General features: G+C 34.9%; 1 protein-coding gene across 1 annotated transcript; it reads right to left on the minus strand.

The window, feature by feature from the left end:
- Nucleotides 1–1734: 1734 nt before the first annotated feature.
- On the minus strand, nucleotides 1735–8742 carry LOC119678626 (zinc finger protein jing-like). The gene is made up of 7 exons (XM_038090571.1): nucleotides 8622–8742; nucleotides 6338–8543; nucleotides 4649–6267; nucleotides 3902–4556; nucleotides 3679–3823; nucleotides 2364–2541; nucleotides 1735–2300 (listed from the first exon to the last, which is right to left on the minus strand). The coding sequence occupies exons 1-7, from the start codon at nucleotides 8627–8629 to the stop codon at nucleotides 1886–1888; spliced, it is 5226 nt and encodes a 1741-aa protein (XP_037946499.1). The 5' UTR covers nucleotides 8630–8742; the 3' UTR covers nucleotides 1735–1885.
- Between the last annotated feature and the right edge of the window lie 4694 nt (nucleotides 8743–13436).

Here is a 13436-nt window from a genome sequence, read left to right on the forward strand (position 1 = left end):
ATAATGGAAATAAAAGTGCATAAAATAATAACATGGAAGTTAATACAATTAGGCAGAAAACTATTTTGAATAATTTTATATAGAACAATGTGTAGTTATATACAATTAAACGGACAATTAAATTAATTTTTTTGCTATTAAGTTTTTTGTAATGCAATTTTGTTGTTTATTGTTTTTGAAAAAAAAAATTTACTTAGCTACTTCACATCAATTGCTGTAGACATTTTTTTGTTTATTAAAATTTAGTTCTTTTTATTTTTAAAACAAATAAATTGAACTGTAATAATTTTTGTTTGAAATTTCTAATAAATGTATAATATACATATTCATATATATATTTATCAAAATCTATTTACTCTTAGAATTGAAAGCTTTTGACGACATGTATGGACATTTAAAAATAATACACTCAACATAAACAAGAGTAAAGAAATAATTTCAAATTAGGCTAACATAAAAGTCTTCTTGTTGCTGTAATAATTTTTTTAAAATAATTTTTACACAAAAAAAATTATTAAAACAATACAAAATTAATAACTAAAAACACATATACAATTAATAATTAAAAAAAAAACATTTACATATTAAAAATAAACATATTACAAATATTAAATTAAATAAAATTTGTTCATTTCTATTTACTATTTCTCGCATAAACGGGTGGGCTTGATAAGGTGCTAAACTATATATATATACATATATATATATTGTTTATATGCTTAAAAAATCTACCAAAAAAATATTTTTATTTTATGTACTACATATGTATCTGCTATTTACAATATTTCTGTTATATAAAACTAACTTAATCATAAACTACACGAATACAAAAAAATTTTACTAAATCGCAAATGAAATTGTTGTATAATATTTAAGCATTAAATAAAATAAAAAAACAAACATAAAATTCATATATAAAACTATTTTTTAATATGTAATTTAGTTTGTTTTTTTTTATGTAAAAATTGTAGAGTTGATGTGTTGAAGCATTAAGTTATCATAAACAATATATATATTTTTTTTACGAAAAAAAGTGTAGACTTCAGTGTAGAGTTTTGCTATTTTATATTCGCATAATTTATGCAGTATAAGGCTGCAGTCTTCTGTTAATATTTAATAAAATTAAAAATGGTAAGTCTACAAACTAAGCCTTAAGCACCGAAATTAAGTCATTGTAACTCTACATTGTCTCCAAAGTACAATTAAATGAAGTCAGCAACAGTAACTGAGTGCATTTAGTTTTACAACACATACTCTACACACATACATACACACTATTTGTAATATGTTTTCTATTTGTTTACAATTTTCATTTTTACTAATATTTTTTTTTTTTGTTTGCTTAAATATTTAAAATATGCAGTATTTATGCTAGAATTATTTTTCATTTTTTATTAAATAATTGAGTTAATATTTTTGAATAATTTTTACTTATTGTACAAATAATACAATTGTATTATATATAATATAATATAATATAATATAATATATATTTTACATAAATGTTTACACCTTGTCACTGTTTACTGTTTGTCTTTAGTTGTTGTTTGTGGTTTTTGTTGTTATTATTATTAATAATAATTGTTTTAAATTATTATTAAATAAATACTTTTTTCTTTGTTTTAATTTCGTTTGATTTCATATGAAATTAATTTTAATAAATTTGAATTTAAAAAATAATAATAATATAATTTTTAAATTCAAACCGAAATGCAATAGATTTGTTTATGCTTTTATTTTTTTTTTTTTTACTTTTACTGCCATTGAGTTGAGTTTACATTTTACTAAGGTCACCATTGGTAACGGAAAAATATCTAATTTAATTTAGTTCAGTTTAATAATTAATATTAATTTCTATGCTATTATTACTATTATTACATTTAATTTAACAGTCACGATTTCTCTTTTGTGGTTTACGTGGATGTTTTTGTCTTTGTTGCATTTGCATTTTGGCAATTGTAAGCACTTGTTCATAGCTGGATGTTGTTTCATTTGATTCATCATCATCATCGTCATCTTCATCGTCGTCATTATCTTCACCATCATCATCATCATCATCGTCGTCGTCGTTATCGTTGTCATTGTCTCCATCATTGACATTATCTTCAATAATCATTTTATTTTCTATTATGTGTTGACTATATGTGAAATCATTTTCGAATAAATTTGGTGAATATGGTAATTTGTAGGCAGCTTTCAGTAAACTCTCCACTTTTATTTTCTCTGATGTTTTCATATGTTTTATATTTATAACTTTAATATAGGGTTCTTTACTTTCTGCCAACCATTCATCATCGATGCTATATAGAGAAAAGTAAATAAATGTAAAAAAAAGTAACAAAATAAATTTTATGTAGACTTACATTTCATGTGGAGACCAACGTACAAAACATTCAACTTCGCCTTTGAATGTAGTGCGTCGCATTAGACAATGTCCTCGGAACGTTATTGAATTCTGACCACCGGCAAGTGAACTTATTTGACGTAAACGATGTTGTAAACCTTCCATAATGCCTGCGTCGAAGAAATCGAACATACGTGCTGTGGATAAAAACAAGGAAGAATAAATTAATGATTTGATAATTGAAAAGTTAAAAATTTATCAAGCAGAATAAATACCACAAATTATTCAGTTTTAAAAATAATATAGATGAAATTTTTTTTTGCAAGAAGAAAAAAATCACTCAACGAAATCTTTTACGGGGCAGGGACAGCAGTTTAATCGTCATTTGCAGACATAATTATTCTCTTAGCCTACTCAATGAATACACAGTTTTTTAGGTTCGCTCATCAAGGAGGTATATACTCTAATTGCAAGGCTGTAGCTGTGTGTCCATTGCGTCCACACACAAGGGTACATTAAAGTTTTTCAATCAACGCTAATTGGAGAGTGCAGAGCTGAAGTTATTACCGAATTGTTAATATCACTTCCATATCGGCTTCTAGATAAACTTTCCAATCTCTTAAAAATTTACCGTAAAAGCTGAGGAAACTCCTGTGAGAAGGAAACAATCCAGAGTGTTTAATTTTGCCATCAAGGATAAACATATTGCAACGGGGACAATCCATGAGTTAGGTAAAGGAATAGTAAGCAGGGAAGAGATTGTTTAGGAACAAGAATGAATTGGACTTAAATTAAAGTCAAGGCGCAAAAACCTAGCCACTTCAATAAGACGAAGCCAAAGATTAAGTGCACAAAGGTTGGTGTGTACATTGGGATATGAAAGCAGATGGGTGAGATCATAGGGGGTAGAACTGCAGTGAGAGCACATATTGGGAATTGACGGATTTAAGAGTGACAACTAACTGTTTAGTGTAATTGAGGGTAAGGGGGAATTAATGAGAAGGTGTGGATTGGCGATGGATGGGGTTTAAATTGAAATCAATTCGTTTAGACGGAGAAAGGTCGATTAAATAAAGGTTTTTGTTTGCAGCGGGGAAAGATAATAGATGCGCATCGCCGTGGGAGAAAGAGCTGCAGTTTAGGAATAGACATGTTTATGCGTGAGAAGTACTTGTTAAGGATGTGGTAATATCCTAATCTCAATTGACCTAGAACAGTTGTTGCCGCACGGGGGGGAATATTTACATCAGATACATCGGTGTTATATATTGTTATATACTTTTCTAACTTTAATTAAATTCCAATTACTACTCCAACTATATAAAGAAACTCACCAGAAAATGGTTGACGACGATATCGTAGCTTTTTGCCATTTTTGCGCAATTGTTTCGGTACTGGTGGATCTGAGGTGCGTTTATTTGTACTTTCCTTGTTTTCAGTCGCTGTGAAGTGATTATTGACGTGTTTTTGTAGTGCCAACTGTAAGATAAAAAGCAAATTTAAAAATTAGAAAGGAATAAAATGCAGACCGCCAAAAGCATACGAACAAAGACATACCTGTGAGCCAAAACGTAGTCCGCAGCCTTCTACAATGCACTTGAATTGCTTGGAACCACCATGCGAGAGTACATGTCGTTCCAGCCAACGTCTTGAGCATGATTCTTTATTGTAGACTTTACAGCCAACCCAGAGACAGGAGAATGGACCCGTTTGTGTATTAACATGATGTGTCTGCATATGGTCCAGTAATTTGGAGTTACTGTCATGTTTCTTGTTGCATTTGTCCCAATAGCAGACACCATCATGACGTTTAGCACCTTTCGGTCCATAACGGTGACCTGATTCTGCTGGAAAGCGTATAGTTTTTGGCTGTGATAATATAGGTGATATGGCGCACTTTGGCAATTTTTCGCTAATATCTTCAGCAAGCTTTATATCGATAGTGGTGGGCGTTGAGGGTGTGGTATTATTTGGTGTATTGGCAACAGGTGAGTTTATGACTGATGTGTTGCAGGAATCGCTTACATCGGTCGTTGGGGAGGCAGGTGAGGGCGCATTGCTGGCAAGCGAATTGTCACTAGATGCCAAACTGTTGCTGTTGTTGCTAGTCAAAGGTGTGGGCGGTGGTGACATAGTATCAGTGCAAGTGCTATCTGCTGCGGTAGGCATGGTGTCATCCATATTACACTCATTTGTTTTATTTTTATTCGAGCTATTTAAAGAAAATAAAGAAGATAAATTTACATTTGTAAGAAGATATTTTAAATTTAAAAGGAATTTATTTAATTGTTCTTTGCTACTTACATCATTTCGCTGACAATGGAACTGCTGCTTTCGCTATTAGTCAAGCTGCCACCGATGCCAGATTCAGGTGTGGGCAAATCACGTTTATCGATATTTATAATCCGTTTGTCCTCATCAGCCTCTTTGGATTCATTGTTTAATGTTGTAATTGTCATATTCGAAACAGAAGAAGCAGCTGACGATATGCAAGATGATGTGACCAATTCACTTAGCATATCCTGACTGGAGGCATGCGAGCATGAGGTTGAATTGGAGAGTGAATTTGAGGAATTCGAATTTGTGTCAACAACGTTCAGGGTGGCGGCACATGATTGCTGCAAGGTGGGCGAATGGCGGGGTGAGTTTACTGCGGCCAAAGGTGACGGCGCAGGTGATGGCGTAGGAGAACAGGAAGATGATGCAGACGACGGAGGTGGTATGGAAGCTTCTAGCGATAAATCGGCGGCTGAAGAGACAAAATTTGAGTTTGAACTGAAAGAGGACGAGGAGCATTCATGATGCATGTTACTGCTTTGACTAGCACACATTTTAGTGTTATCCTCCATGAATTCCTCTTTTATGTCAGCTGGCAAAATTTGTCCACTAAAACTCGTTAAGTTCTCCTTTTTGACAATGTCCTCTAGTGGGGTTGTTACTGCTGTCATTGACGTTGTTATTTCATCAAGCGGCTCGTCTTTGATTTTGTCACACGTCACGGAGTTAAATACCGCAGACAGTGTCGAAGAGCTATTAGAGTTAGAGTAGTTGGCACATACCGTAGTGTTCAGAAGATTACCCGTATTCAGTGAGTTCTTAAGCATATCAAATGGATCGGGCATGGACACAGAGGTCGCAGTCGCAGTTTGTACAGCAGTTACAGTTTGTGTAGACGTTGGTGCTGAAGTGGTAACGGCAATCGCTTTTGCAGCGCTTAACTGTGGTAGCTGCATGGGCTTGATTGCTGGTACAATAGTCGCTGGTACTATAGCTGCTGGTATAATAGTCGCTGGTGCTATGCTCTGCGTTAGTTTCACACTGGACGTAGTTGGACTCGCTATGCTAACAAGCGCCGGTGTGGGCAGCACGTTAGGAATATTTGGTTTTGTTACGGTAGTTGCACGTATGGTAGCCAATTCCTTGTTGGCTACCACACCACATGAAGCCGGCACAAGTGGTGGTGGAGTTGTGGGCGTGGCAATGATTTTACCGTTGGCTGTGATTTTGGTTTTGTTTGTGTTGGCTGTTGCGATTGCCTTTGCCTGTGCTGTCAATTTGGGCGCACGTTTTTGGTATGGTTTCGCCAGCGCGGAAGGCTTGCTTTGTGCATTGCCTGGAGTTGTGGCATGTGTACGTGCTTTGCCATTTGATATCGTAACGAGTGGTGGTGGCTGGGAGCTTAGAGCCGGAAACTGTTGGTTGGTCGTTGCTTTGACAATGGCGAGTTTAGCTGTGGCAGTCTGTGTGCTTTGTGGCGCCGCTGTCGAAACAGTAGTACCGCAGTTGCTTATATTCGAGATGTTGGCAGTGTTGCTGTTACTATTACTAATGGTTACCGCCGACAGAGGCGGCGGCTGTGTGGCAGTGATGAATTGCTGTTGGGCGAGCGCTAGTTGCGCCAGTTGCTGTTGATGTTGGAATTGCTACTCAAACAAAAGGTCATGTGTTAATAATATCTAGTAAAATACATAAAAAAAACATTTGTTTGCTTACCTGTTGTAGTTCGTTGACGTCGTGCTGCGTTTGTGGCTGTTGCTGTTGTTGTCCGCTGGGTGCAAAGATTGAGCTCAAAGCGGGCAATGGATTTGGCTGTATAGGCTGCAGAGCAGGTAGTTGTTGGGGCTGTTGCAGTGCCAAGGACTTCTGTTGCTGTTGGCTATTGTTGACAGCGAGTGCGGCTGCTGCTTGCGCCAACATAGCCGGTAGTGAAGCAGCATTCAGTAGTAGACCAGCAGGTGTAGCCATAAACACTGGCTGCTGTTGTATATTAGCAGCAGCGCCCAATCGTTGCAGCTGTTGAAATTGCTGTTGTTGTTGTTGATTTGCTGCAATGGCTGCTGCAATTTGTTGTTGGAAAATCTCTTGAAAATTGTTGCTGTTGGTGGCCACAGCAGCGGCCGCTTTCTGTTGTTGTTGTTGCAACTGCAATTGCTGCTGCTGTTGTTGTTGTTTGAGTAGCAGCTCTTGCAAGTCGCTGGCGCTTAGTAGATTAAAGGGATTAGTCGCTGCACTGGTGGCTGCAACAGCTGAGGTTGCTGTGGTTGTGGTGGCAGTGGTGAACTGTTGTAGTTTGAAGACGGTACCGTTGAGAAAATACTGTGCAGCTGCGGCTTGTGCTGCTTGTGCCGAGGTGGCGGCGGCAGTTGTTGCTGCAGTCTTCGCGGCAGCGGCTGCTGCTGCTACATTGTTTAATTGCATAATGTTTGTCCCGTTGGCAGCTAAGAGCTGTGGTAGTTGGACTAGATTGGGTAGCTGTACGGGTAGTTGGAACAGCGTCGGGCTGTTGTTCGTAGCAGTAGCTGTTGTTGTGGTAGGCGCGTTTAGTTTCTGCGACGTGACAGGTTTTAATTGTGGTTGCGGTTGTTGAGGTTGCTGTGCCGCGAGGCGTATGGCTGTTAGTAGCACCGCGGGTTGATTTGCAGTTTGCACTTGTGCAGCTGGTGTGGGCGCTACTTGCTTCGCACACTCCTGACCTTTGCCACTAATTGTTTGTTGTTGGAGTTGTTGCTGCTGCTGTTGCTGCTTCATTTCAGGTGTGCGTGGCGCTATGGCAACGTGTTTCTTAGCCGGTGATTTGCCAGTGGAGGATGCAGTGTAATTATTGCTTGGCGTTTTTCGCAGATTTGGTGCCACCTGTGCAATTTTCGTGGGTTTGCTACGCTCAATTTTCTTTAGTGCTGGTATTGGCATCGTATTAGCGGGGGTGAGTGTAGGTGGTGTGATAATTGCAGTAGGTGCGGTTGTTGCTGCAAAGCTTGAACTACTCGTTGCTGCAACGGTAGTGGTTGTGGTTGCGGGTAGCGAATTAGTTTTAGTTTGTTCACTGTTTTTGCTATTCTCCTTCAGTTGTGACAATATATTGAAGTATTTATTCAGTGAGGCTGTTGTGGCTGGTGCCATTGTGAGTGTGCTTGTAGTTAATGCGTTGGTAGGAGTACTTGTTGTGGGCGCTAAGGGTTCTGGCTTCTTAATGCTACCATTTTGATGTATTTGGGCCTTCATTTGTGATTTGAAGTAGCCTGTTATCTTGGTCTGCGATTCTTCTAAAGCAGATGCTTTCAGTCTTTTTGAAGCGGCAGCTGCACTTACGTTGTTACTCACCACGGCGGATGTGTCATGTACACTGGGCACTTGAGCAACAGACGAACGTGACTTCTTGGTTGCACCGTCACTGCTTGTGTTTATGGCACTGCGTTTCTTGAGTTGCGCACTGGCAGCAGTACCTATTGTGGGCGCTGTAGTCGCACTACGATTCCATTGCAATGAAGGCAGTGTGTTGCGTGGCGTGGTTGTGGTACAGACTTTTGGCTGTGTCGTTTGTGACTTTAATTTGGCAGTGGTAAGCGCATTATTGTTGTTATTACTATTATTGCTTATGTTGTTACTATTACTATTTGTTGTGCTTGCACCGGCTGCTGTGCTGTGTGCTGGAACGCTGTTGCTACTATTGGTGCTGCTCGTACTGGTGTTGTTATTGCTGTTGCTGTTGCTGCTGCTGTTGGGCGCGAGTATTGTTTGTGGTGGCATTTTGCTTTTATTACAATGGCTGATGCTGTTGCTGCTGCTGTGGGTAGGCAGAACGTGTTGCTGTTGGTCGTCGCCTAAATTCGAGTGCGGACTATAAGGTGAGCCAGGCTCAGATGCATCTTCGCTTGAGCCAGTGCTAGAATCCGTACAGCTGAGTGAAGTTGCGACGCCACTGCAAATACAAAACACAAAAAAAAATAATTTAATAACTTTTCATTCTAATTGTTATACACAATTTTTTCAATCATACACAGCCATTGTGGGTTGTGGCCCCACTGTCAAAAAATGGACGAGAACATTTTATTGCAATTGATATCGCTTGTGACAAGGTTTTCTTTCAAAATAATTCTACTTTTTTATGTTAAATATTGTTTATATTTGTTTTCGAAATCAATTTTTTTGTTTTACTTTTTTTTTCATTTTCTTTTTGTTAACTAATAAACGCGCGTTGCTCGATGGCTTTGTTTACGAACAGCTGTTTCCACGTTTTGACAGTTCCAGTGTGAAGGCAATTGAGAAAAAATCTGCCTAAAAGTAGGCAAGATTATTTAGCCGAAATCGAAGTATCAATTGGAACTTATCAAGTGTTAGAAATACGGATGAAACTGAATATGTTAAAGAATTATTTTTAGTATTTAGAAAAAATTTTAAGCTGGTACATCGGAAGAACTATGACAAATTATAAACAATTTAGAAACAATTGTATATACATCGCATTAGTGCTATTGTTTATAATTATGACATAAATGAGTCTAGAAAAATTCACCGATCTTGTGGAAACATTGTTTCTCAATTTATTGGAGCCTACAAATATATATACAATCAAACTTCCATAACTTGTAGTACCATTTTGCATGAAAGAGGTTCGACTTATGAAGACTTAATAGACTTCTTTATAGATATTTAGACTTGTATTATATTTACTTCATAATAGTATATAATAATAGTAACGGCATAAGAATAACACATATTTAGCTTAAAAAACAAAATTTGTATAATATATATTGAAATTTATAATATCAAAATAGATCATTCGTTCTGAGTGTTCGGAGATGCTTTCATAAATAAAAAAAACCGACTTTCATAAACCGACTTTCAACAGACTAGTTTTTTGTGATTGTGAAAACTCTACCTACTGAATAATCTACTCAGTGAATATTCTTTTCAGTGGGTAGTTATGGTTATTCAAAGTTTTGTGTATTTAAAAACAACTTGTCCCCGTAAGAGGAAACAAGTTGTTTCAAAAATTGATGAAAAAATATATAAGTTTAAAAAACTGTCAGTTTAAAAAACTGATTGACCAAATTACCAATAGTAAAATGTTGCTGAAATGCAATGAAATCGAACCATTTTTGAAACAAATCATTTCGGGCGATAAAAAATAGATAATACGACGATATCTAATGCAAGCGATCATAATCAAAGACCGTTAACCCACCATAAACGACTACAAAGCCTGAATTTACTGCAAACAATATGATATTGACCGTTTGGTGGGACTAAAAAGAATTAAATAGGATATAATTCAATACAAGTGATATAGTCGAAAGCCGGTAACTCTTTACAAACGAGTTCAAAGCCTTAATGATCGTCAAATAAGATTATCTTGAGTGTTTGTCTGGACTGGAAAAGCATTATTTATTACGAGCTACTTATCCTCTTGCAATGGTTCGTCTCGTCCTTTACTGCTAACAACTCGTCGACTTGAACTTCTCAATCAAGGAAAAGCAAACAGAATTGTGAAACAGAAAAATTCTATCATTACAATGACAGGTAACACAGATCTTTGATGACTCGAAAGAAAGTAACGGAACTTGGTAAATTTTGATGTATCCACCATAAAACCAACGTGAGACTATCATTTGTTTCGAAACTCTCTTAAAATCACTTGGCTAAATTTTTTGCCAATAAAACACGGAAATTCTACACCGATGGAATGATGGAAAACTAACTAAAAAATGGTAACACGTCATAAATAATGATGGCCAATAAAGAGGTTTTAAAGTCATTTTATATTATATTAAATGATTGAATTTTTGGCTGTACATACAGCTGTTTCGAGTATTTCTAAATACCTATCATCAGTAGTCTTGGAAATAATTCTTTAATGGTCTATATAAATTTCATTAACTTCATAGTTTAGTCCTATGTATTGTAATGTAATGGGCCAATTGATTCTCTTCAATGACAGATATGTGTAAATGTAATCATTAATTCTAAATAACAGCTGTTCACATTGGACATCAGTACAAGTTTAATTTGGACTAGTGTTTATACTACTCCAATTATATCTAGGGTAAGTTACGCCAGCTTATTTATGTATTAAAATAATATGTACACAATAACAACTTGATGGTAGTTGGCGTAAGTATTAAAAATGTTCATTTTGCATTGAAATTAACAGCTCAAATTACAAACAGTATTGTGTGATTCTATCTAGTATAATATATTTCAGTTTAAAAATTAATTTTCAATATATAAAATTTTTGTAACAAAATTTGCCAAAAAACGAAGAGTACCTCTTTATATCACTCAATATTTACTAATTATTTCTTTTTTTCAATCTTCCATAAAGTTCTTAAATATTTTCTTAATTTTGCTAGCAATAATTATTTACAGTGTACGCATTACACAATTCACGTGCTTTAAATTGTGTAAGAGCGAAAAGCAGCAGCTGCAGAAGAATTCAATTTCCTTATCCTTTACACATTTTGCAGTTATGCTTTGCAAAGAGAAAAAAAAAAATAAAGAAATGGTTTTATTTTTAACTAAACCACAAAAATAGAAGTCATTTAAAATAAATACTTTTATTTCACTTTTATATATGTATATTTTTTTTTTATTTAAAAAAAACTGCATCAAGAAAAAATTGCCAATGAAATGCACCGACGGCATATTTAAGCCTATTAAAAGGCAAGCAACAGCAACAAGAAGAAAAAGCAGAAGCAGAAGAATAAAGACACACATTCGCACACATGCAAGCACAATATTCACACGCATGCAAACACACATTCACACATTCGCACGCAAGCAAGCAGCGCACTGCACACAAAATGTTAACAACACCAAAGAAAACTTACCGCTGGGAAATAATTTAAAATATCCAATTTTTTTTTCTGTTCACAGCATAAAAAGATTTCAACTTAAAAATCTTTATTTCAGCGGCTGTTGCAAAAGCAGGAATAGAAATTATGCATAAAAAATTAATCCATAAATTTCAAATTTTTATTCTTAAAACGGACACAGCCGAAAAAAAGAACACCATGAGAAGAATTGAAGTAAATATAATCCAAAAGCAGAAAGGACAGGAAAGTCAAGCGCAGAAAAATAGCAAAATATTTTCTGTTAAAATATTTCTACTGTTATTCTCGTTCTGCTTATTATTAACGCAAAGGATGTTCAGTGTTGAGCGCTGAGTGTAGTGACGAAAAATAGTGGAGTCCTTTATGTTGCTTTTATTTTCGTTGGTTTTTGTTTGTTTTTTTTTTATTATTACTATTACATATTCCTTTTGTTGTTGTTTTTGTTGTAATTGTTTTGATAAAAGTAACAGCAAAAGTCAAATAAATGCACTATCGTAGAAAAAACTTTGTCAAAAACAAAAACAGAAAAAATTACATACACATAAGTTTAAATCAACAACAACAAAACGTAGCACACACAAATATAGCTATGTTACAAATATAAAGTAGCGTTGCCGACGTAGCTGTTAACGTAAGACGTTGACTTTATGTTTTGTTTGTAACGTATACGTCAACGGCAACGTTCTCGTATATAGAACGGTCGATAAAAGTGTGACGATAACATAAAACACACAAATGCACATATGTTGTTGCCAGTCAGTTTAACGATATAACGTAACGACATATAAACGCACACACGTACACACACACATTTAAATGTTATGTAGGCACTGCTGCTAGTAATGCAGTGCTCAGAAAAAAATAATTATTGAAACAAATACAAAAATGTCTGAATATGTTTGAAGTTGTTTTTGTTTTTTTTTGTTTTGTTTTCTATTAATTTGTTTGTATTTTAGCGCATTTGGTGCTATTTTTTGTTATTAAATATATAAATTTTTTTTTTTGGTAACATTTATTAAATTTGTTTAATGATTTTAAACATCGCTTCTTGACTTTCAATGTTAGTTAGTGCAGAATTCTTTTAAAGCTTAATGTATGATACGACAAGCGCATGTTAACGTTTAACGGACAGGCAGGTTGTGTCTACCTTGGCCCTTTCTTTAAATTTTTTCACTTCTTGCTTTTGTTTTTATTTTATGCTGCATTTTTCTTTTTTACTTTTTTGCTTTTTTCTTTTCGTCGTTTTACTTGACACAGGTAGTAGCGCTTATCTATGCTTTTCTGCGTTTAGTTGTTTGTTGTCAAAGTAAAAGAAGAACAAAAAGCTGCTTGGATTGGTGGCGGCCGCAGCAGCAACAGCAGTGGCACTTATGTATACTCTTGACAGTATACCCCGAGCGAGGTAAAGCGTAAAAATGCTGCTTCTGTAGATGCTGACTGCGCTGCAATTTAAATGTAGCACATTTTATGTTAGTTTTATGCAGTTATGTTATTATTGTTGCTGTTGTTGCTTTTAGAGTTTTTATTAGAATTTAGCTTTTGATTTCAATTTCTGTTTTTTTTTTTATTTATGCTTGCTTTAGGAATTTTTTTATGCACTTTAATAACTTTTTTATAATAATTTTAATACTTTTTTGTTGATTTGAGAATAATGCTTACAGGCAGTTTTAAAGATTTTTTAACTTTTTGTTTTGTTGTTATTTCTTTTGCTTTTTGTTTGTTGAAAGGAAGACGTTCAGCTAATATTATTTTTTTTTTCAACATAAATTTTATTGCATTTTACATTTATTTATTACACAGCGTATTATTTACACTAATCGCAATTTATTTACTATTTTTCATTTACTTCTTTTTGTAAATTATTTTTATTTATTCTTCTTTTCAAAATTAAATTTTAGTAAATTTTAGTTTACATTTCATTAGTATGTATAATGTTAAAACTTTTAAACGTTCGCACGTGTATACATAAGACTCAACGGAAA

The sequence above is a fragment of the Teleopsis dalmanni genome, chromosome 2 (genome assembly GCF_002237135.1).
Source record: "Teleopsis dalmanni isolate 2A chromosome 2, ASM223713v2, whole genome shotgun sequence".
Classification (NCBI taxonomy): Eukaryota; Metazoa; Arthropoda; class Insecta; order Diptera; family Diopsidae; genus Teleopsis; species Teleopsis dalmanni.

What these genes read in the sequence shown, in the direction of transcription:
- LOC119678626 (XM_038090571.1), bottom strand. An exon ending in TCCATTGTCAGCGAAATGAT is followed by an intron (nt 4,557 to 4,648) that starts GTAAGTAGCAAA and finishes TTCTTTAAATAG; the next exon opens with CTCGAATAAAAATAAAACAA. An exon ending in TCGTCGTCAACCATTTTCTG is followed by an intron (nt 2,542 to 3,678) that starts GTGAGTTTCTTT and finishes TTTTATCCACAG; the next exon opens with CACGTATGTTCGATTTCTTC.